The 26,041-nt window shown below is 37.3% G+C and overlaps 1 protein-coding gene across 1 annotated transcript in view; it reads left to right on the top strand.

The window, feature by feature from the left end:
* The window catches only part of PAXBP1 (PAX3 and PAX7 binding protein 1), a 55,907-nt gene that overhangs the window by 11,555 nt on the left and 18,311 nt on the right, over positions 1–26,041 (top strand). Inside the window, exons 3-12 of the mRNA XM_006862537.1 lie at positions 62–238; positions 2,119–2,340; positions 4,082–4,185; positions 11,472–11,689; positions 12,193–12,382; positions 16,511–16,634; positions 19,862–19,961; positions 20,044–20,159; positions 22,031–22,230; positions 25,179–25,323. Coding sequence (XP_006862599.1) covers positions 62–238; positions 2,119–2,340; positions 4,082–4,185; positions 11,472–11,689; positions 12,193–12,382; positions 16,511–16,634; positions 19,862–19,961; positions 20,044–20,159; positions 22,031–22,230; positions 25,179–25,323 — 1,596 coding nt within the window. The remainder of the gene's footprint in view (positions 1–61; positions 239–2,118; positions 2,341–4,081; positions 4,186–11,471; positions 11,690–12,192; positions 12,383–16,510; positions 16,635–19,861; positions 19,962–20,043; positions 20,160–22,030; positions 22,231–25,178; positions 25,324–26,041) is intronic.

Raw genomic sequence — 26,041 nt, 5'->3', positions numbered from 1 at the left:
CAGTGCTATTTTAATTTATGGCTTTTATTTTAAATGTATTTTAATTGTTTTAACAATTTAGATGAACTGCCTTTGGACAAACCAGGACATGTTAAGGATCCAAATCAGGAAGATGGAGTTATCATTAGTGAACATGGTGAAGATGAAATGGATATGGAAAGTGAGAAGGAGGAAGAGAAGCCAAAGGCTGGTGGAGCCTTTTCCAACGCTTTGTCTTCTTTGAATGTTCTCCGTCCAGGTTGGTGCTCAGAACTCAAACATTTCTGAGAACTGAAATAAGCCACCAAGAATGATGATTATTAAAGGGTAAAAGCTAAGTACTGTTATTATGTGGAACTAGGGTGTTTCCATTTGCAAATATAGAAAATGGAATAACTTAGAAGCTTTTTAACTTTTTCAAGTTGTTTCCCAGTAGGCAATTTTGTTATCAATACAAATAGAATTTCAGGTTAATGGAGAAACAGTACTAGCGTATGTGTTTACATTTCAAATAAAATTAATATGTTCTTTTCCCTAAAAACTTTTCAGAACTGCTACTAATAATAACATGCAAAACTTAATATGATTTGAGATAAAGAAAAATTAGATGCAAAATTAATAGTATGTTTACAGATAGGCAAAAAAAAAAAAAAACAATGAGACATATACTACAAGTTTAGTGCTTTTTTAAGAGCATGATACTGTGGTTAGTTTTTTGTTTGTTTTTTTCTTAAATGATTTGTTGTGAATTATGTGGTAGTTTACATGGGAGAACATTAGTTTTACGTTCATTCCATCGTATATCGTCTCATTGCCATGCTTACAATTCCCTCCATGCAATCCTTCCCCCGTACCCCCCAGGTCTTCAGCACACAGTCGCTCTCCCTCTCTGGGCCTAGAGTCTCCAGCTGCTCCATAGCTCCACATCATCATCTCTTCGATTTCAGGCATCACTGCTTCTCTGGGTAGGGTCCCACTCTCTGCTCTTCTCCCTTGATGGTCCTAGGGACCTCTGCTCCTAGACTGAAAAGTTAATCACTCCCCTCCTTGCTATAAAATGTCCACCTTTACATTTCCAACCCTCACAGTCAGTCCTGATAACAATTATTCACTACTGTATCACAAGAGACCCGTCTGCATTTCATAACATCAGCCCCGCCTAGTCAGATTGAATACTACTCACTGGAGATTCTACCTTCCTCCAGGCCCTCTGGATCTAGGCTCCCTCTTGAAAGCTTATAAGCCAGTCACTTCTTGCCTTTGTAACCCCCCACCCCCCATTTTGGGTATCCAGTGTCCAAGTTGCCCATCCCTGTCTACTCTGTGTGTGGAGGGGGTGGGAATGATTCTTGCTGTGAGGACTTGTTCACTGTTTTGAGCTACTGCTTCCTTAGGTGTAGGTCAAGTTCATCAAATTGTATGAGAATTTTTTTTTTTTTTTCCTCTTCTTTTTACCTCTGGTTGAGCTCTGATCATCCATTCATTGAAGCCAGGATAAGTAGGTATTATCTGCAAGTGTGGGTGTTCTTATTGTGGTTTGTTTTTGTTTTACTGTTTAGTATGTAACTAAAGGTGGAAATGGTTTAATTGCTTTTATTTGTTTAGTTAATGAAAAAACAAAACCACCCTAAAATGCACCTACTTGGGTGTACTGTTACCTCCTTCCGCTCTTTCCCATATGTAACTGCCATTAAAAATTCCTGTGACTTTCAGTTGCCACTTGAATGGTGTAACTAAAAATGTATCAGCCATTTCCATACCTCATTTTTGTTCTCTTGTTTATATAACTAAATTTAAAAATTATTCAGGATATAATAAAATTTCTGAAATAAGGGTATTGAGTCACAAAAGGCACTCAATTTAAGGAGCTTTTCAGTATCTTCATTGAGCAGTACAGTCATCATTTAAATCTTTTAGGTCTTTTGATTCCCCTAGTAATGAACATATCAGATTCAGTTCAAAAACATCAGTCAGCTGTATTACAGGCTCAGTTTTTGAAAGGGTACCAGCAGATGAAAGTAGGTCCTCAGTATGATATGGATGCCTTGGTGAGATTATTTTGATCTTCATATTTTTTTAAAAAGAAATTTTCTCTCTAATACTGAAATATTTTATAATTCTTTTACCATTTATTTCCAGGAGAAATTCCTGACGCGGCTTTTATCCATGCTGCCAGGAAAAAACGTCAGATGGCCCGGGAATTGGGAGATTTCACTCCTCATGATAATGAACCTGGTAAAGGCCGCCTTGTTAGGGAAGATGAGAATGATGCTAGTGATGATGAAGATGATGATGAGAAGCGCCGGATTGTTTTTTCTGTTAAAGAAAAGTCACAAAGACAAAAAATTGCTGAGGAAATAGGTAACGTAATATAATTGGATAATAAGCCCACTGCATTGTTATTAAATGTGGTTTAATAATATGAGAGAGCGTCAAAATTTCACAGAAAAATTCTATTGTCTTTTCATTGTTCCACAAGCTTTTTGAGGCCCCCTCACACATGGCAGCTCCTAGGTTTTGAATATGATTTGTTTCCTAACTATATGTATTACAAGAATTTGTAGGTCAGTCAGAACAGATGCATATAATTCTTATCAAGCCTTACTTTAGTTCAAGAAAGAATCAAAGCTTTTTCAATGACTTAAAGGCTAATTTGAAGGTGATTGTGATGAAGAAATTTTTTGAGAATAGACGTTAAGCCAGTCATTGCAAATTGAAGACAAATTCACCTAACATTAAAGCAGGGCTTCCAAAATGGTGGCGCATAGCACCACTTTGAATGTGTGTGACTCTCCACCACCCTGCCAGTTATCTAGTCTCACCCTGCAGGCTACTGAAAGGACTTGCTACGCCTCTTCTGAATCGGCCATTCCAGGACTTCCGTCCGTAATTTTGCCCTTTATGGTTACTGTGACAAATCACCCAACTTACAAAAATTCAGAGCTGTTCTGCTTTGTATCACTGACCATGACAGAACCAGTTTGAAGCCTTGTATTAAAGGACAAGAAGGAGTTGTCCATAAGTCAGTCATTCTGAATATAGGGACTGCTGCTGTGGTGCTGTGGGTTAATGCGCCAGACTGCAAAGGCATTTGAACTGCAAGGTCGGCGGTTCAAGCTCACCAGCTGCTCCTCGGTAACCCTATACAGGGTCACTCTGGGTCGGAACCAACTCGGCGGCACTTCACAACAACAACATATAATCAAATTAAAAATCCCTACATTTTTAAAAACTGTTTCACTGTTACTAAGTGTATTGATTGAATTGGTTCAGACTCATAGCAGCTCTGTATAGAGTTTTCCAGGAGTGACTAGTGAATTTAAACTGCTTACCTTGCAGTCCAGTGCATTATCCCACCAGGATTTTATATTTGTTGTTGTTAAGTGCCATCGAGTCGCTTCCGACTCACAGTGACCCTGTGTAGTGTTTACAAGGCTCAGTGGTGACCTTGAACCCCGCCGACCTTGTGGTTCATATCGACTTTGCAGTCCAGCACATTAACTCACAGGTCCATACCAGGACTCTGGGCTTTATATTGATGGTGGTGGTGGTTATGTTCTATGGAGTCTGTTCCAACTCATAGCCACCCTGTACAGGATCTGAGGCTGTAAATCTGTAATAGGAGCAGAAAGCCTCATCTTTCTTCCGCAGAACTGGTAGATTTGAGCTGCTGACTGTTAATACTTGGATACAAGTATCTTAGTAGACTTCTTTGAAAACTATAACATAGTTGTGATGGCTAATGTTTATTAAGCACTTCCTGTATAAATGTGTATTGAACAATTTCCATGCATATGTTTATAAAATCCTGAAAACTTCCTTAAGGAACATTAAGATTTTTCTTCCCTTTGTTTAAGTCAAGGCTTACATATATTAGAAAAGCTAACTAAGGTTTTAACCACTGCATTATGTTGCCTTTAGCTTCCGGGCATATACTTTCAAATTCAGGCATATCAGATGGCAGAGACGAGATCCTAATAGAATTTTATTTTAGTAAGACTGAGTTAATGCAGATAGTTTTGTGTAATTATTGTGAAATATCAGGATAGCATCCCATCCCTTTCCTAATAGTATTTACTTTATTTACTGCATATCTCTGCAGGTATTGAAGGGAGTGATGATGACGCTTTAGTAACTGGAGAACAAGATGAAGAGCTTAGCCGATGGGAACAGGAGCAGATAAGAAAAGGAATTAATATTCCTCAGGTCAGAATTAAGGTTTTGTTTTTGTTTTGTTTTTCTATTTTTCTTTTTGTCTGTTTTGTTAAAGTAAAAACATGATGCATGGAGTCTTTACAATTGATAGTAATGTAGTCAAAGTCACCATGTAATGTGACTCTTAGAAGAAGCAGTATTTTGCTTTTTATAGTCAGATTTATGTAAGAATTTTCGGTTCTTTGTGTCATTTTTTCTCAAAGTATGGTCTCAACATTACCTGGGAACTTGTTAGAAATGCAAATTTTCACAGCCACTCCAGGGGGGTGGGGCCCTACAATCCCTTTAACAAACCTTTCTAATGATTCTGATGCACACTAAAGTTAGAACCACAGCATCAGATAAAATGTTTACTTCCTATATGGCTTATTTTATTTTTCACTTTGAAAATTATTTTGTTAGAAGAAGATTTCTCAGTAATGCAAAAACAATATATTGAGAGAGATGAAAAATATCTTCCTAAATAATTGTAACAATGTGTTTAATGGATTTAAGTAGTACAGTGGAAAGGTACATACATGTAAACTATTTTTGTCATAGTGTTTTAGGACAGACTTTTGCTTGAATTTGGTTTAAGAAAAAAAGGCATATTAGGAAAAATCCTAGACTCGTTGTCAGGATCTTAAATTGTAATCTCTTCCTTTCCTTTTATGTTGTGGTCACAGGCAAGTCATTTATCCTCTTCCATTGATAAAATAGTAGCTTTTTATTATTTTTAATGTTAATGTTCTGTCCAACTTTAAACTACTGTTATCCTTTTTTTTTAAACTAGTAGAAATAAATTCAGTGATACCATCAAGAGATCATCCATTCCTGCAATCTTATTTGATTTTGCACACTAAAGGCAGTCTCAGGATTATGAACCAGTGCTGCTCCTAAGTCTGACTTCAAGTCAGATTTGTATGCAACTCAGTTAGGTATGGTTCATAGCTAACATCAGTTAGTTTAATGTTTGTCTTATATGAGGGTAAGTCAAAAAGTATTGCAATTCATTTATATATACTGATTACAGAGACATGTTTAAACATATTTTGTTTGTAATAAAACAATATATGTATGGGTTTGTTCCAGACAAAATGTTTAAACATGTCTCTGCAATCAGTAGATGGCTGCAGACAAGTTCTCTCCGTAATACACTTTTGTCTCCTTATGGTGTCTTTCCAAAAGTCCAGTCATAACAGTTGCTTTCATGGGGATCTACTGGGCCAGTTGAATTTAAATTCAAGGCAGAGAGGTCAGCTTGGAAGGTTATGGTGACTGCTTTCTGGGACCCCAAAGGGGTACTCTTAACAGATTTTTGCAAAGGACAAAAGATGATCATGAAGGCTCATTATGAAGAAGTTTGAAAACTGCATTCATGAGAGAAAGGCCTGGAAAGTTGTGCCAAGGCATTTTTTTCTTTTCTTTTTTTTTTTTTTTCCCATCATGACAATGCACCTGCTCATTCTTCATTTTGTTAGGAACCTTTACCCCATCCACCCTACCTCCCTGACTTTGTCCCTTCAGACATTTTTTATTTTAACCTTTTATTGTGTATTGAGTAAAGCTCAGATTTACAGAGCAGATCATCAGTTTTACATTCAACAAGTCACACACATGGTTTAATCTCAATGATTGCAATCCCCTCCATGTAACGATAGTTATCCCATTTTCTCCCTGTGGTTCCTATTTCCATATCACCCTCCTTCCCAACCCCTCTGAATCTTGTCCCTAGGTAAATGTTGCCCTTTTGATCTTGAGTGGTTGATTGTTTCATGGTGAGCATATCTCACTATTGATTTCATCCCTATATATATCTATCCACCACTTGGTTGAAAATTGGGCTACATGGATGAGTTCTGTTCCACACCTGGAGATTGGCTGAGGGCCATAGTCTCCAATCCCTCCAGTCTCTTTTTGACCAGTAAGCCCAATTTTATTTGTTTTTTAATTACATGCCCCTCCCAGTAACAACAGTTATCCTTCTTCTCTTCTGTGGTTTCCCTTTTACATCTTATTTTTCTATAAATGAACAGCAGAAATATTTTGTATGTACACATACAAAAAATATATATTAGTTTTTATGTCCAAAGGGCCCTATTTTTAAGCTGGCCTCCTGCCCACAGGCACATAGCCTTTCTCAGTCTGTGAGCCTAGAGTCCTCAGCTGCTCTCTTTGTCTATGCCATCACCTCTGCCACTGTCTCTACCATCACCATTTTTCTGGGTGAGGTCTCAGGGTCCAATCATTCTCTCGATGGTCCCAGAGTCCTCTGTTCCCGAAATGAAAAATTAACTACTCCCCCCTTTAGTTACACTTCTACCATTACAATTGTGATAACCATGATTAATCCTGATAACAGTTACTCAAAATTGAATCATAAAATCCTATCACCATCATCCCCCATCTCTTTTCACCCAAGCCATCTGGAAAAGAAGAAAACTATATAGTGGGGAGTGTACCTTACACCACCACCCCCATTCTGAAACTAAGCACATTCATGAAAGCTTGTCAGCCAACCACTTTGTACTATTAAAGCCTCCATTTTTGATACCCAGTGTCTAAGTTGCCCATCCCTATCAAGCCTTGAAACTTCAGTCTTTTCTCTGTTGATAAGAATGTTGTTTATTGGTCCAGTGGTGAGGATTTTTGTTTTTTTGACATTGAGATGCAATCCATACTGAAGGCTGTGTTCCTTGATCATCAATAAATGTTTCAAGTCCTTCTTGGATCAACTATCAACAGTTACAGAAGAAGCAGTGAAGAGATTAGGCGACATATTGCATTGGGCAAATCTGCTGCACAGGAACTTTTTTTTTTTTAATTAAATGTTTTTATTTTGCATTGAGTGAAGGTTTACAGGGCACATCATCAGCTTCACATTCAACCATTCATATACTTGTTTCATTACATTGATTATTATCCCCACCATATATCATCAGTTTACAGTGTTTCTCTCTATCCTCTTTAGCTTTTTTTTTGGATGGCGGGGGACTTGGCTTTTTGGAATTTACAGTCTCTGCTTTTAGGGAAGGTTTTTACATTTGTCTGTGGATATCCAGGGCTCATGTATGAGATTACTAACAAGCATTACTGAATAATCAGATGAGGGACAGTTTGCTATGTCTACTAGGTGGCTAGAGTCTGATCCTCAGAGCCTATGGTTTGGACGGTCAACAACGCTTGGGCCCACAGGGGCTTGGCCTCCTGACCGGGTCTGTACTGTCTGCATCTGAATCCTCCTTATTTATTGATTGTTTAAGGGACGCTGCCTGTCTTAGGTGGTCAGTGCGAATTCCTCAGTCTTACCAGTCATTGAGACTCATTGCAGCATGGCAATGTCTCTGTCTTAAGTAGCCGAGGTTCCACGTGATCCTTACCCGTCTCTGGCCACACGTCCAGCATAAACAGCCGCCATCCGAGGAAGGCAGGGAGGGAGGAGATCAGCTGCGGACCCCATGCGCCCGACGTTGCCGGCCCACCACCTGCTCTAAGGTGACCAAGCAGGATCACTATGCTGAGGTTCAATCAAGTTCTTAGGGGATCTTACTCTCTAGCATGGGTAGAAAATGAGTAGCCACTCAGTGTTCACTTTGAGAATTACTTATATCATAAATTTGAGCATGTAGCTGATGAATATCCACAGACAAGTGTATATTGTTCCACAACCTCCTAAAATGCTGTTGGATTAAGTTCCAATCAATTTCTGGGTTACTGAAAGATAACACAAATCTTATCAACAGTTACGGAAGCAGCAGTCAAGAGATTAGGCGACATATTGCATTGGGCAAATCTGCTGCACAGGAACTTTTTTTTAAAGTGTCGAAGAGCAGAGATGTCAGGTTGAGGACTAAGGTGCACCTGACCCAAGCCATGGTATTTTCAATAACCTCATATGGATGCAAAAGCTGGGCAGTGAATAAAGAAGATCATAGAAGAATTGATGCCTTTGAATTGTGGTGCTGGAGGAGAATATTAAAAGTACCATGGACTGCCAAAAAAACCAATAGATCTGTTTTGGAAGAGTTGCAGCCAGAATGTTCCTTGGAGACCAAGATGGCTAAACTTCGTCTCTCATACTTTGGACATATTGTCAGGAGGGAACAGTCGCTAGAAAAAGATGTCATGCTGGGTAAGATGGAGGGTCTGAGAAAGAGAGGAAGACCCCCAATGAGATGGATCGGCCAGGTGGCATCATTGATGGACTCAAGTGTGGCAGCGGTAGTGAGTTTGGCCCAGGATCGGACATTGTTTCGTTCTGCTGTGCATGGGTTCACTATGAGTCGGTTCCGATTCAGTGGCACCTGACAACAACAATCAAGCCTAGTGCACTAAAGAAGCAATCTTGATCCTTGATACAAAGAATCCTTCCATTTCAGTTAGAATTGTGAGCAACTGCATCCATAAGCAAAGGTCCAGTTGATCAAACAATTTACGCTTGCTCCCATTATCAAACTTCTTTTTCTTGATCTAGTTGAGTTTTGGTCAGCTAACCATTCAAGGTAGGTCAAATGGGTACTAGCTGCAAGTTTAGGAATTCATGCAGACCTTCCTGCCCTTCAAACCAGTTGACTGCCTCACTCTTAGCCCTGGCCCACAGCTCCTAGGTCAGTGGCCATGGGCTTACTTCGTAAACTTCAGACCAGCCAGTCCTTCCTCTTTTCTTGCTCATCTCAAATAAAAGAGCAAAATGAATGTCAGAAGATATCTGAAACTTACTCTCCAGCATAGAGATGAAATGGGAAAGTCGGGCTGAACAGAGAATTTCAAAGGGCAGCTGGAGAAGACAAAATTAAATATTATAATGAAATGTGCATAGACCTGGAGTTAGAAAAGCCAAAAGGAAGAACATGTTCAGCATTTCTCAAGCTGAATAACTGAAGGAAAAATTTAAACCTTAATTTGCAATATTGAAAGATTTCAAGGGCAACATGCTGAACCATACAGAAACCATCAAGAGAAGATGGAAGGTGTACACAGAGTCACTGTATCCAAAAGAAATGGTCAATGTCTAACCCTTCAAGAACCATTGGTGTGGAAGAAGTTCAAGCAACACTGAAGGCACTGGTGAAAAATAAGGCTCCAGGAATGAACAGAATACAGGTAATCTTTCAGCAAACTGATGTAGCACTGGAGGCACTCATTCATCTATGCCAAGATGTTTGAAAGATAGCTACCTGGCCAACCAGTTGGAAGAATCCATATTTGCGTCCATTCCAAAGATAGGTTACCCAACAGAACACAGAAATTATCAAACAGTATCATTAATACCAAATTTGCGAATAAAATTTTTCTAAAGATAATTCAAAAGATGCTACTAAAGTACATCGACAGGGAACTGCCAGAAATTCAAGCTGGATTCAGAAAAGGATGTGGAAAATTAGTGAAATCATTGCTGATGTCACATGGATCTTAGCTGAAAGCAGAGGATACCTGAAAGAAGATATTTACTTGTGCTCTATTGACTATGCAAAGACTTTCGACTATGGATCATGACAAGCTATGGATAACATTGCAAATAATGAGTATTCCAAAACAGTAATACTCCTGAGGAACCTGTACATAGACCAAGAGGCAGTCATTTGAACAGAATAAGAGGATGCTGAATGATTTAAATTCAGGCAGAGTGTGTGCCAGGGTTGTATCTTTTTATCATACTTAATTCAATCTGTGTGCTGAGTAAATAATGTGAGAAACTGGAGTACATGAAGAACATAGCATCAAGGTTGGTGGAAGATTATTTAACATTCTGCTGTATGTGCAGATGATACAACCATGGTTGCTGGACATGAAGAGAATTTAAATACTCCTGATGTAGATCAAAGACAACAGTCTTCAGTATGGATTGCATCTCAGTGTAAAACAGAAATTCTCACAGTTGGACCAATAAATAACACCATGATAAATGGAAAGAAGATTGAAGTTGTCAAAGACTTCGGTTTGGTTGGATCCACATTCAACACTCATGGAAGCAGCAGTCAAGAGATCAAATGTGGTTGGAATTTTGAGCAAACTGCATCCATAAACAAAGGTCCTCTTCATCAAATTATAGCAATTTACACTTGCTCCAAGTATCAAAAACGTCTTTATTTTCATCTCATCAAGTTATGGTCAGCTAGCCATCCAAGCTAGGTCAAATGGGTACTGCACTATCTTAGTTTGGGAGTTCTCGTACACCTTCCCCTTCTAAAGTTCTGCTGGCTACTTCACTCTCAGCTCTAGCCCACAGTGACTAAGTCGGTGTCCATAAAGTCCAGTCTTTTTTATAATTTTGAGTTTGTTCCATGCCATCTTCCACTCTATCCAGGACCTTCTAATGTGATCCCTTTCAGAGCCATTAGTAATGGTAGCGAGACATCATCTAATTTTTCTGCTCTCAGAGTCATAGAGACTGATATTAACATGTTCTGTCAGTCCACTGGACTAATTGATTCTAAGCATCTTCAGTTTTTGTCAGTCTTCTTTGTTCCACACATAGAGAGACCAATAGCTGTAACTTAGATGGCTGCTCATGAGATTATAAGAGCCCAGTTGCTACTCACCAAAGTAGGATGTCTTTGTGGACTATTTTATGCCAGTTGACCATGGTGTTCCCTAACACTATGATCCCGAGAGCCCAGGCCCAGCAACTTCTTGTTTCAAGATGTTTGGCAATGTCTAGCCCCTTCAGACTTCTTTTATGTTCCCCCAACTCAAAGACCATTTCAGAGGAACATGATTTGAGTCCTTCAAGGATGCCAAGACTGTCATTTTGATGTCTAAATCAAAGAGTGCAGAATTGTTAAAGGGAAGGTTAAGGAGATGGGCACACCACCTTCAGAAGTGTAGATACTGAGAAGGAGAATATGTTGAGGAACAATAGCTTCATGATTTGATAGTTTTGTTCAATCAAGGTTCTTAGGATTTTGTAGGAAATATTTTTTACTTGACCCCATGTAGTACACAGTGTTAAAAAAAAAAAAAAAAAGTGTTAAACACTTCCAGATATAGTAAATAATAATGTTTAGATGTGCTTGCCAAGTGGTCACCATTTGTTATTACGAGCCATTGTATATACCCAAGTGGTCACCATTTGTTATTACGAGCCATTGTATATACTTTGAATTTTTAATGTAACAGGCTTTACTTGAGTTGATTCACAACTATAGGTTGTGTTGGACATTTGTAAGGGACTACATGTATTTAGAAAATGGATATAATTTTTGTTTTTAATAATATATTTGGTAAGCTATATTATATAGCTGACTCTTCTTAAAATTTTTGTTATATTTTTAATGTGTTTCCCATTTCTTTTTTAGGTTCAAGCAAGTCAGCCAACTGAAGTGAATATGTACTATCAGAACACTTACCAGACAATGCCTTATGGTTCATCCTATGGCATTCCTTATAGTTACACGGCCTATGGATCATCAGACGACAAATCTCAAAAAACAGATAATACAGTCCCTTTCAAAACTCCCAGTAATGAGATGACTCCCGTTACTATTGATTTGGTAAAGAAACAGCTTAAAGACAGGTAGGGCAGATCAACTTCTTAAAGACCTGTCCAGTAGCTTTCTGTTCCCTCAGGCAACTTATAGTCTGGGGTAGCTGATGCAGAATACCAGCAAAGAAGATTCACTGGCCCATCTTCAAAAGCTAAACAGAAGATGACTTCATACTTTGTTCTGCTACCTTCTTGGATTACTTCTGTGGAAGCCGCGGAAAATTATTTTTTAAAATGCCACTCCATGTTGAAGACAGTTCTGAGTTTCTACCTCTTGGACTCTGGAAAAGTGTAGTCAAGATATGGGGGGGGAAACAAAACAGTGAGATTTTGGTTAGCCCACCAAATAACTTTTTATGAAGTCTGTAAACTGCCATTTTTGAGCAAAAAGCAGTACAGATGAAAAGATGCCATTCCAAGTATTTTTGTATTTTAATAGAGGAACTGAATGCATTATTATAATATTGCAAGAGTCCTGACAGCAAAGACTTTTGGATGTAAATGTGTTATATTTATCCTTTTGTGTTCTTAAGGTTGGATGCCATGCAAGAATTGCACAAAACAAATCGCCAGCAGCATGAGAAACATCTGCAAAGCCGAGTGGACTCTACCAGGGCTATTGAGAGATTAGAAGGGTCTTCTGGGGGTATTGGTGAACGGTATAAATTTTTGCAAGAAATGCGAGGGTATGTCCAAGACTTGCTTGAGTGTTTCAGTGAAAAGGTAAGAATGCAAAAATATTAATCTCTTTGACTAAAGAAAAACTAGGGAGATCTAGATAGCATTTCTGTATTTCTCAGAAAATAATCACTGCATTCAACTTCAGAAGTGATTCAAAGTTATGCTTCCTTTTCTTCCCTTCATTAGTGGCATTGATACCTCAACACATTTTAATGAGACTTTGGCAAGTCATCTTATTGGCCTGCCCTGAATTGTTAGAAAATAAGAGACTCATTTAGTGTAGTTTTCTTTTTTATGGTTCAGGTCTACTCTTAAACTGTTTCTACAAGTAATTTTTAAAATATGCATTTAAAAAAACAAAATATATATATATATATATGCATAAAGTAGCAAAATTTTCTTAATTCACATTTTTAACTTAGATAGAATCTCCATTGCTGCTAATTGTTTTGACCAAAATAAGCCTATGCTTCATTCATTTCAGAAGTCATTCATTGGACTGAATTTCTTTTAAGGTCTCATCCAAGTTCATTTTTTTAGTATGATAGTTGACAATTATGTTTTTCATAGTTAAAATTAGCCTTCAACAGAGTCCCCTTTTTCAAAGGACCTCATGTTGTTTGATGCATTGGTTTATAAACATGTGAACTTTCCAGCCTTATTTTTAAAAAACGATTCAAATCATTGTCCTTTGTCCTGAAACTTCTAAACTGATAAAAGATTGGAAGACAGATCTTCCTTTATCACTGACTGTGGATTATCATAGAATCTATAAGTATATGTTGTTGTTAAGTGTCATTGAGTCTGTTCCGACTCATAGCGATCCTGTATACGATTTCTGAGGAGCAGCTAGTGAGCTTGCAGTGCCAACCTGTGATTCAAACAGACCTTTCAATCCAACATATTAACCTGCAGCACCACACCAGGACTCCGTTATAAGTATATTTTATGGTTAAATGAAAATTGTTACTTTTTAATGATCCCTGATGACTGCTTCAGTGCCCTAAAATCTAAGGCTGGTAAGAACACAGGCAGACTGTGTTTCTAATGAGTTTCAATGATTAGAAACACATCAGTTGGTGTGAGGTCATCTATAGGCTGAGAGGCAGCATTTATCATGTTTTGTCTGTAGAATTTATGTTTTTGATCCCTATCACCTGGTTTCTGGAGAAGCAACTGCTGTCTGAACTTGATATCCCTTATGGCAGCTCAGTGGCTTAGGGTTACAGGGACGGTGTGGAGAAGAAGCACAGACTAGACTATTTCTCTGTGCAGCGGTGGGTGGAGGGGGAACCATGCTAGAGTCAGTGGGTATGAGGGTCAGAGCTGGGGGTTGTGTCCTTCTTGGTGGTAGAGCCCTTCTGAGCCAGGCATGGAGGCGAGGGGACTCTCTGATAACCTTTTATCACTAGAGTAGGATTTTTGTCTTAGACCTGTGGGGATCTTTCCTGTTGAGCTTTTTCTTGAAGTTTCTTAGCCTTTGCATTGGAACTTAATTTGCGTAAACGTATACACTAGTCCTTGGAAACACACATAACTTTAAAAAATAATAATAAATGATAGTAATGATCAACTATAGAGTAAAAACCTCATAACCATTGAGTCAGTTCCAACTCATAGCAACCCTATAGTATATCTTTCTTGGATTAAAGAAAACAGTAGCACATCTAGTTTATGTAGGTTTCAATTGCTAATTATTTTTTTAAAGAGTTGCTAATTACTATTTTGTACTTTATAATATGTATACATATGCCCCAATGCTATTTAATCAATTCTGACTATAGTGACCCTAGAGGACAGAATCAAACTGTTCCATTGGGTTTCCGAGACTATGTCACAGAAACAGACAGCCTCATCTTTCTCCTGTGGAATTGCTGGTGGGGTTAAACCTTGTCATTAGCAACCCAACACTTAATATACTATACCACCAGAGTTCGTTATGTATGCATATAGTATATTAGTACTTGTACCCTTTTCAATTTAACAGAAGTTTAGAGTATTTATTATTAGGAATAGAATTCAAACAGTGATGTAAACATGTAGTCATTCGCATGCAGTTTGCTTTCAGGAGTTTAGAAGTAGGGTCATTCCCCCACCCCACCCCCCACCCCCGGTATTTTTGCAGTTCTTTGAAGTTCATTTTATTGAGTTCATGCAAAAAGAGGTAAAAGGGAGGTGTTTCATCTCCTGGGTTATTCTAACCCTCAGATGCCTATCTCAGATCATGCTGATACGGTTACATAGTCACTAGGTAAATGGTTTCAAAGCATATCTTAAGTATTAGGTAGTAACTTTCTCATTTTAATTAAAAGATTTCAGTATCTTTTAAAGACTAGTATTCTTTTTCATTTTGACATTTTCATACATAATCAGTTTCATTAAGAGTGCTGGCACACTAATGTCATAAATTATTATCTTGGGAATACAACTGGATGGATTTGAAAGTTCAGTTTGCTGTTCTATGAAAGTATTGTTTCAGAGCAAGTCCGTAAAAAGATAAATATCACATTATTTTATAAAAGTAAGTGGTTTTTAAACTTAGATTTTAAATGATCTGCCCATTATTTTAACTTTTCATTGTTTTGTTTCCATCTCACCATTTTCCTCTTTGTGGTCTTTGCCTTGAATTCGGTCCTGAAATAAAACTATTTAGTAACTGTTTGGAGTTTGGAGAGAGGGTAGAGATCTTGTCATGGTGCCAGCCCCTGAGATAAATCAATATTGATAAGAATTCAATGAGAGCTGAAAATGTGTTCTTAGGGCTTTTATTCTCAGAATTTTTTAATAGTTGCCAAGCCCAAAAGAGAGTGTCTTGGGGGCATTTGTTTGTGTTTAGTCATTTGTGGTTTAAAAAAACCACAAGGAGAGGTGGGAAGTATAAGTCACAATATGGCCGCGGTTGCTAAAAAATTGGATTGTAGTACATTTTAATGCTAGAGTCTCAGGGCTCAGCGAATGCAGATTTGCGGACATTGTTGCCCATGGTGTGGCTTTTTAAAGGATGAAATATTTGAACATATGAAAATATTTGAACATATGAACTTTTGCTATTTTTGCAATGGAATTATGCAAATATATAAAATTGCTTTTATTACAGAAATTTTTGTATTCCACCTGCCTTTTAATTTTCCATTTGTAGTCTGTTCAGTTCAGGAAGCTGCTATAACACTTGGTGCCAGTGTTCCCAAACTCTATTTAGTGTGTTTTCCATTTGCACTAGCCATCAGGAAACTAGAATTTTTGGTTTCCTCAGGTATGTGTAGTGGTCGTTAGTGTTTTGTGAAAGTTTCATAGCATTTGGTTATTACATAAGATATTTATACAGAGAAAGGGGTTTTGGTTTTGTACTTTCTTGTATTCTATATAAATCAGAGTAAATGCTTTAGCTATGGATGCTTTACCTGGAAATTTTGATTAAATTTTTTTAACTTAATTTTCTTTGAAGAACTTTATTATTTTGTTATAAAATATAGCTAAATTTAAACATTTGATAGGAAAAAAGGAACTTCCTAATTGGTGATCTATTGATTTCAGAGGTTAGTGATAGCTAGAAATTTGATTTGCCCTATTAATCATTCAGTTTGCATTTAAAATGTATGATAAAGTTGCAAGATAGTGTAACAGATTTACTATAAGGTACTTGATACATAGGAGTGACTATATATATGAACGTCTCAAATTAAGCAGTTGATTCTTGCTCTTACCTACTCACAGAGCCAGTGTATTTGAGGGGGCCAGGAGGGGGATTACTGCCCAGTGATAAGAATTTACTTTTAACTACAAAAATTAAGAGACAGGCCATGTTATTGTGAAATTAAAACTAGACTTTAAAAGACTTCCAAGTACGTACTCTTCTTAAAAAGGACTTAAAATTTTTTACATTTTTGTACTTGCTGTCTTTACTAATATTAAAGTGTTATATTTCCTAACCAAAATTTTTACTCCAATGACTAGGCACTGCACATTATAGCTCTATACATGGATCGAAAGAAGAAATGATGTTGCCTAAACATTATAAAAATGAATTATTATTTTGTCCTTTTTGGGGATTCATGTTTATTCTGTCCATAGAGAAGGGTACTTTTTCAGAAATCCGGATATAGTGTGGAACCCTGAAATAAGTAAGCAACTGAGGAGTTTGGTGTTACGGAGTGTGTTGTATTTTTACAGGTGCCACTGATTAATGAACTTGAATCAGCAATACATCAGCTGTACAAACAGCGAGCTTCCCGCCTTGTCCAAAGACGGCAAGATGATATTAAAGATGAATCTTCGGAGTTTTCAAGCCATTCAAGTCAGTCCATCTTGAAGGTTTTTATTATTCATTAAACAACCTTGTTTCCTTAGTGCAGCCTTCTTGAAAATTAGATTATCTCAGTTTTGTTTGTTCATTTCTAAGATAAACCCTTTTCCTTGCTCTTACTTGCAGGTAGATCTAAATATAAAGCATGTAATCAATTTGTGTTTAGGAAACTAGCTTCCCAGAAGAGTTCTAAAACATGTACTAATATTCTGTCAGTCTTAATCTTTGGGCATATATTTTCATTCTCCTTTAGAGGATGGACAATAGAAAATAAGCAATATTTACATAAAAGGACTCATGTTTTTCCTTGAGTGATTTTTTTTTTCCTTTCATTTTCATCCTGTTCACAGCACTAATATGAATGTTGTTGATTACAGTAAAAGATTTTGAGTTTAGGGACTCGGAAATTGTGTGTGTGGTGTGTGTGTGATGTTACAAAGCAAATAACTAAGTTTGAGAGAGTTTTGAGATTCACTTCAAGACAAAACAATTTTGTATATTTTCTTTTTAAATGTTCCTTTCTCTAGTCTGCCTTATATACTAGGTTTTCTAAAAAGTCAGTTCTTGACATTTTAATGCACAGATTTAGACGTTGAATTTATTCTTTTTATAGTAGATTATATATGTGTCAAGGGAAACCAAAGTTAACTAAAAACTTCTATATCTTAGATGAGATTCTGCATTTTCATTGCCCTTCATATGCTTTGGTGCTCTGATAGAAGTTTTTTATCCTGGATCCCTTTGGCTTCTTTCATCATCTGTGTTGTTTTCTACATCAGAAGTTCTCACATAGACATGTGCATCAAGTTATTTGTGATCGTTACTTAAAATGCAGATTTCCTGGTCCTATGCCCAGAATCGGGGAAAAGATGAGGCTTTCTGCTCCCGCGAGGATTTAAAGCATCGGAATCCCTATACAGAGTCACTATGAGTTGGAACCAACTCAGCGACAGTTAACAACAATCCCCAGAAAGTCTTACTAGAGAAATCTGCATGCTAAATAACCATTTCAAGTAATGTAGGTGCAAAGGGCCCTGTTCTCTTCTTCTTGAAAATAATGGTTTTTCATGTAGGGTGTCCATTAAATTCAAGAAACACCCTTAGGACACATTCTCTTGTGTCAGCTGTTTTTTTTTGAGAATATAAAGAAATGGTAATACAACCCTCAGAGCTGAATGAGATTCAGCTATGAGCAATGTAATTGATTTTGACCTTCTGTTTTTGCCACACATGTTTAAATTGGGTTATTGACATATTGGGCACCTCAATGACTAATGTATCCCTCGCAGCTCACTTTTGATTCAGACAGAACCAGATTTCTGGGGCAGATTACAGGTAACCAATATACATACGAAGTGAAGAAATTACTTGTATGAATTGTGTATTTCATCAGATACCTTCGTCTGTTTCTTCTTAATTTGGAGCTATTAACTCAGATGAAATGTGAAGCTGAATGATGTTAATTAGATGGAAAATCGGGGAGGGGGATGAAAAGGTATTGCTAAATAGTCCTAGTGTTATCTACATTAACTGCCAGATGTTTGAGGAAAATTCCTGGGACACTGAAAAATCAATCTTCTTTCTGATCTTTTTTTAAAGAAGCAAAGAATAGCCTGAAATTCATCATCTGTTTACAAAGATACACACATGTCTACCATTACTGGATGTAGTTCCAACAGAAGTGAAGAACCTGTCACTTGAGTTATATGTCTACTTTCTCATGTATCCAGTACCCAATTGGTGTTTATAAAACCTATAAATATAATATATTAAGTATTAATATAGTAATGAATATTCTTTAAAAGATTTCTCTAATGAATGTTACCTCTTAAAGAGGCAGGAAGGAATCAGTAGTGTAGTTTAGGGATTTTAGCCAATTCACCTGTGGTATCTAAGTAGACTTACAGTTTAAGTAGGGCTTGGACATCTTCTTGTTTACTCTAATAGCCCTTTATTATAATTTACTAACTCTGGAACATACGTCCTTCCTAATACCAACTATTGAAATATGAATGGAAATTTCAGGGAAAAAGTCAGCTTTTAAAAATAGACTCTATTTTTAGTAAGGATAGTAAGGATACACTGAATTTGTCATTTTGCTGATACTGGTGACATCTCTGATAGGAGAAAAAGAAAAAGATAGCTTAAATGGATGCTTTTCATTTACATTTCTTCCTCCTATTCCCATGATTGTTTGCTTCCCATTACTTCCCATTGCCAAATTTTCCAGAATACCTTCATCGTGTGGTATGTAAGATATCATCAGGGACGTAAGAGAAGGTATACTACTTATAACACAAGTATAAGATTCTGTAGAAAGGGGGTGTTCTAAGAACAAGAGCTATCTCTGGGAAATTAAAAATATTAACAATGTAAATCTAAACAAACATGAAAGGTAATGCTAGAAATTTGCTTCCGAAAATTAGAAAAAGAGATGGAAATAGGAGAAAATAAATGAGGCAGTGAGTTCTGAAATAATTGTTGTTAAGTGCCACTGAGTCAGTTCTGACTCATAGTGAACTCTGTGTGAGTATAGGGTTTCCAAGGAACATTTGCTGTTTTTGAACCTCTAACCTTGCAGTTAACAGTCGAGTACTTATCCTACAGTGCCACACCAGGAGCAGTGTGTGATAAAGTATAAGTTAATCATACATATATGGTTTTCAGTATAGAGTTGATTCTGCCCTTACTCTAAAAATCATAATAGAGATAATATCTTTATATAGTCAAAATTAAAATCAGTGTATTATTAAACTCTTGTAACACAACTGTTTCTTCTCATTCTTCTTACTTCTTCCTTCCTTGAGGTCATTTCATATCATTCAGCATATGATGCTTAGGGTCTTAAATAAAAATAATCTCTCTTTTTCTCTTTGCACAGGTAATTTAGACTTTACTTTATCATCATGATAGCATAAGTTAGTTCTGTTACATATACACAAAAAAATAGTGATTAAGGCCAATTTTTCTTACGTAAAACTCTTAAAACAATATCAATTCTTTCATTTTTCTACTCCTTTTCAAAGGAATACAAAGTAATGTTGAAATTTGTTTAAAAAAAAACAAAACAAAAACCCCAGTACCTGGTCTACCAATTATTGCAAAACCTGTTGTTTTGAGATTAGCAAGCAGTCTATCATAATGGCTTATTCTGTGCAAACTCTTTCCTCAGAATTGCTGAAGGGAGGCTTTTAATTTTAACCATTGGTGTTTTACAGATAAAGCTCTGATGGCACCAAATCTTGATTCTTTTGGACGTGATCGGGCACTGTATCAAGAGCATGCAAAACGTCGGATTGCAGAAAGGGAGGCCAGAAGGTAGTTCTGAAAATGTTTATTGGTAGTTTGTGAAAGAACAAATCTCTTTTACATGGCATGAGAGCTTGAGTTTGTTGTTTAGGACTCGTCGTAGACAAGCCAGAGAGCAAACTGGTAAGATGGCGGATCATCTTGAAGGCCTTTCCAGTGATGATGAAGAAACTTCTACAGATATTACTAATTTCAATCTGGAAAAAGGTTAGACATTTATATATTAATGATATTCATTATTTGTCACTTTGGTTTCTACTTGAGTGTGGTGTTTTTCATCTAATAGTTTGAAGTTTTGTGACCTCTGCATTGGACTCAACTTTTTCTTAATGGTAAAATCTTGTACCCACTTTTGTTAATAAATGTCATGATGAGTTCTCAAAAGCAGGATTGTAATAGCTTATTTAGCATTTGCATAATAAATGATGCTGCTCTTCAGAATCATAGTTTTAAGTAACCAAAAACTGTACCAGTTCCTAAGGGTGAACTCTCAGAGCATCCTGTCTGGTCTGGAAAGCTGGAAAGGTAAAAGTTTGGAGTGAGTCACTGAGCTCTGAAAGAAACTCCTGACCTCTGGGAGTCATGAATAATTCCACTAACCAAGAGGAATAGTTGTTAGTGCCAGGCATTTCCTAAAGCATCTCCAGATGAAAGTCTTCATTTCCTACCATTGGCTACAACTGATATGTAGCCATTTAGAACTTAGCTAAAGAAGCTGATTTTTCTCCCACTTTTTTTTTATAGTGAGCAATTTCTGAACGTAGAGAATCTGAAAGAAAACACAGTTGATCATGCACATACCTATCACTCAGACTCAGCAGTTCTTAACATGTAACCAGGTTTGGTTTATCTCTGTAGATGTGTGTGGTTGCGAGCATGTGCGTGTGTGTTGCTAAACCATTTAAAAGTGACTTTCAGATATCATGGCACTGTATTAGCAAACGAGAATATTTTTCTACCTAACCACAGTGCCATTATCTTACCTAAAATGTCTGAATATGTCCATATTCAATTTTCCTCAATATTATATTGGGGGGGGGGACACCTTGGGAACTGTTTTTATGCGTTATTTGGGGGGGGGGTTGTTTTATTTTTTTCCAAACACGGGTCTGCATACACTTCATGCTTTGCATTTGGTTGTTACATTTTATAATCTGGAATAAATTAATATCCACAGTTCCCTATACACAGACCCTTAGTATTTTTATTCAATACATTAACTTTCTGAAGACGTTAAGGTTAAATATTTAACTTTCTACTTTTGTGTTATTTCCTGCATTTCAAATATGTCTCTGTTTTCTCATATTATTGAACTTGTTGGTCCATTCACTGTATTTCTTGAGAACTGAAATTTAGGTCTGAGGGCTTGATTAAATTTAGGTTAAACTTTATTATTTTTGCAAGAATATTTCACATAGTGTGCTGTGTTCTTATTGCATAATATCATGACAAATAATAGATTGTCCCACTGTTAACGATGTTGAAATTTGATCTTTTCATGAAGGTTGTCACAACTTGATCCATCCATTGTAAAGTTTCCCTTTGCCTAAGTCACAAGGGCACTGTGCAAATATCTTGTTCTGAAATAACCTTGCATTTAAATATCTTAGCACACCCATTGTTGGTACTGTCTGACTCAGTTTTTGCTATCACCAACAGACTTTGAAAGATGTGATGCGATGTTCGCTGCCATGATGCACATCTGTTACTTGTTTAGTGGTTTTAGAATTGATAAGCTAGCAGTAAAAATTTCTTTATACAATTACTCTTAATTAGTATACTTTGGTAATTAAAATTTGAACTGTATTGTTGAGGGACTGGTATTGCGTAACTAAACAGTGGTAACAAATTTGTGCATATTGGAACTATGCAAAATGAGGATCACTTGCACCTTTGTTTACATAATAGACAAATTGAAATCTAAATTTACCTCTGCCCTTTCTTGTAAATTGCCATTAAAAATGATCTCTTTGTTAATGACCTCTTCTTACTAATACATAAGCTACTGAAAATATTAAACTGTATTTTTCTACTTCATAACTAAATTATGGTTCTCTGGGGCTTTTTGTTGTTTTTAGATCGCATTTCAAAAGAGTCCAGCAAGATTTTTGAAGATGTCCTTGAAAGTTTCTGTTCAATTGATTGTATTAAATCACAATTTGAAGCATGGCGCTCAAAGTACTACGTGTCCTATAAGGATGCTTACATAGGCCTTTGTTTGCCAAAGTTGTTCAACCCTCTCATAAGACTGCAGCTCCTCACTTGGACTCCTCTTGAGGTAGGTGACTTATATTGGTGTTAGGAAGCAGTCTAACTTAAAATCTAGACAGTTTTAATATTTCAAACTCAAACTAGAGATGGAAGCTTAAGCAAAATAATTTTCAGAGATTTGTTGTTGCTAAGTGCCATCAAGTCAGTTCAACCCTTTATAGGGTTTCCAAAGCCATAAATCTGCAGGAGATAAAGCTTCATTTTTCCCCTGAGGAGTGGTAGTTGGGCTCAAACTACCATCCTTGAAGTTTGTAGTCGAATGCTTACTCTAAAGTGCCGCTGCATTCCCTTGATATCAATTATATCTTAATATAATTTTATATCTTTCCATTTAAGTTTTGTTTTGGATTGAATTTTGTCTCCAGAAAATGTATGTTGTAAATCCTAACCTATGTGCCTGCGGTTCAAACTTACCAGCCACTTTCTAGAAACCCTATATGTCTCAGCTGACTCAATGGCGCTTAGCAACATGTTTGTGGTTAGTAGTCTTAGTGTGGTTCTGTAGGATAAGCACTGGACCTCAAGGTGATTTGAACCAAAATATGGCAGTTCAGACCCACAAGCCTCTCCTCATGTGGGGGTTTTGAGTGGGAACCCACTTAATGGGGCACTTAACAACAACAACAATGCCTATGGTGTTATAATCTCATTTGGAAACAGTTGTGTTTTTTATGTTAATGAAGCAATTCCTGTGGGGCCTGTTTTAAGTCCTTGCTTTGCAAGGGAGAGAAGAAGAGGTGGGGAAAGAGGAGCAGAAGCTCCAAGAGACAAGGCCCTTCCTCCAGCTGACAGAAGCTCTTCCCTTAGAGCCAGCAAGAACCCTGACTTTGGGTGTCTAGCCTCCTAAACTGTTCAGACCACCAACCACTAAAGCCAGTGATACTGAAATTGAAGAGTCCTTCCTACCAACTTCTTCAGTCTAAAATTGATCAAGCTTGCAATCAAGATGTGTTGATAATTGTTGGTGATTGGAATGTGAAGGTTGGGAAAAAGAAAGGGTCAGTAGTTTAAATTATGACCTTGGTGGTAGAAATTATGCTAGAGATCACATGATAAAATTTTTCAAGACCAATGACTTACTCATTTCAAATACTTATTTTTAAACAACATAAAAGTCTGTTATACACATGGAAGGAACTTACCAAAGGAATACACGGGAACCAAATTGACTACATCTGTGGGAGGAGACCACATTATTGTCAAGCCAAACAAGGCCAGGGGTCAACTGTAGAACAGACCATCAATTGCTCATATGCAAGTTCAAGCTGAAGTTGAAGAACATTTGAACAAGTCCACAAAAGCCAAAATATGACCTTATACATATCCCACGTAAATTTAGAAACCATCCCAAAAACAGAATTGATGTATTAGACACTAAAGACCAAAGACCAGAAGGGTTGTGGGCTGACTTCAAGAAAAGCATACAGGAAGAAAGCAATATGCCATTAAAGAGACGGAAAAGAAAGAAAAGATCAAAATGAATGTCAGAAGAGATTCTGAAACTTGTTATGCAGCGTAGAGATGCTAAAGTGAATGGAAGAATCGAAGGTGTTAACAAGCTGAACAAAACATTTCAAAGGGCAGCTGGAGAAGACAGTCATATACAATAATGAAATGTGCAAAGAGCAGAACTTAAAAACCAGTTGACAGGGAACTGCCAAAGATTCAAGCTAGATTCAAAGACTTGAAACGAAGGGTATAATTGCTGGCATCAGATGACTCTTAGTTGTAAGCAAAGAATACCAGAAAGATGTTTAGCTGTGCTTTATTGACCATGCAAGACTTTTCAATTGTGTGGATCATGACAAGCTATAGATAACACTAGAGGAAGATTCATTAACAGCCTGCGATATGTAGATGATACAGTCTTGCTTTCTGAGCATTATTTTTTTGACTCTACAATCAACACTCATGGAAGCCACAATCAAGAAATCAAATGATGTATTGCGCTAGTCAGATCTGTAAAGTGTTCAAGAGCAGAGAGATCAGTTTTGAGGACAAAGGCGTTCCTGACCTAATCAGTAGCCTCATATGCATGTGAAAGTTGGACGATGAATAAGGAAGGCAGTAAGAATTGATACATTTGAGTTATGAGTATTGGAGAAGAATATTGTAAGTACGTACCATGGATTGTCCGAAGAACAAATTTTTTTTTGTTTTCTTAGTTTTTGCAAAGACAGTAGAATCAATGGGACATTTTAGTGTATTCCATAATCTTTTCATTACAGTTTTCCATACACTGTTTGAAGCTTCCTTATATACAGAGGAGACCATATGGGGGGCGGGGCACCATTGAGTAGATCCAGACTTATAGCAGTCCTGTATAGGGTTTCCAAGGAGCAGCTGGTGCATTTGAACCACTGACCTCGTGGTTCAGACTGACCTTAATGGTTGAATGCTTAACCTACAGCACTATAAGAAGTTAACCCACGTATGGGTGGAACCATTGGCATGAACCAGATTACCTGGGTTGAATGCATAAACCATAAAGAAAAGGCTGATATGGAAACTGGGAGACACAACAAAAATAAATGTGAGCTCTGGGAGCATTCACCTTGTAGCTCCTGGCTCTTTGCCTGACCTCGTGGCTTCCCTCCCTGTGCATATGTGTCTTACAGTACAGAACATAACTATGTGTATTTCTGGAGGGTATATTTTCTGCATAGCTCCCTCCCTGTCTCACAGCTTTCAGCTGCCTCTACTCCGCATTACTGCTGTGCTCTGCTTGAGATTTACCACCTTGCTCTGTTGTCCTGAGTCCAGGGTTTATTTGGTTTGACTTTTTTTTTTAAGGATCCTAGTCCTGTGCAACCTGTGGTCCATTCTCTGAAAACATATTTCCTATATTTTGCCCAATTTTTACCGGGTCATGAATGGAAAACCAAATCTATTGTGGTTATAAATAGAAATAGTCATATTTTAAATGTTTGGATATTCTTTTTTGATATTTTGTAGGCAAAATGTCGTGACTTTGAGAGTATGCTGTGGTTTGAATCTTTGTTGTTTTATGGTTGTGAAGAACAAGAGCAAGAAAAAGATGATGTAGATATTGCATTACTACCTACCATTGTGGAAAAGGTGATTCTTCCAAAACTAACAGGTAAAGCATCTGGTTTCTGAAATGAATATCAGAAAACATGGTTTCTCGATTCTATTTTTTTTTAAATGTTTTATTGTGAATTATATGATAGTTTACATGGGAGAATATTAGCTTTACATTCATCCTATTGTCTATCGTTTCATTGCCATGGTCACAATCTCCTCCATGCATCATCAACCAACCAAAGGGTATATACCCTGCAAGCCTGCACCACAGTCATCAGCACACAGCCCCGTTCCCTCCCTGAGCTCAGAGTCCCCAGCCACTCCATCTGTCCACGTCTGCCTCCATCTCTGGTGTCACTGTTTCTCTGGGTAGGGTCCCGCACTCCACTCTTCTCCCTTGATGGTCCCAGGAACCTCCACTCCTGGTATGCAGTCAGTCACTCCCATCCTTTTGCTACAAAACATATACCTTAACATTTCCAACCCTCACAGTCAGTCAGTCCTGATAGCAATTATTCACTGTTGTACCATAAGAGACATCTCCCCATCTCCTTTCATCAGTCCCACCCAGACAGATTGGATACTACTCAGTGGAAATTCTACCTTCCTCCGCACCCTCTGGATTTAGGTTCCCTCTTGATAGCTTGTAAGCCAGTAACTTCTTGCCTTTGTTGTTGGTGTTAAGTGTCGGTGAGTCAGTTCCGACTCATAGCGACCTTGTTCAGGGTTTCCAAGGCTGTAAATCTTTACAGGAGCAGAAAGCCTCATCTTTC

The sequence above is a fragment of the Chrysochloris asiatica genome, unplaced genomic scaffold, assembly GCF_000296735.1.
Source record: "Chrysochloris asiatica unplaced genomic scaffold, ChrAsi1.0 scaffold00049, whole genome shotgun sequence".
In the NCBI taxonomy this organism is placed as follows: Eukaryota; Metazoa; Chordata; class Mammalia; order Afrosoricida; family Chrysochloridae; genus Chrysochloris; species Chrysochloris asiatica.
Note: the sequence above shows the minus strand (reverse complement) of the source record. Positions and strands in the feature narration are given on the sequence as shown.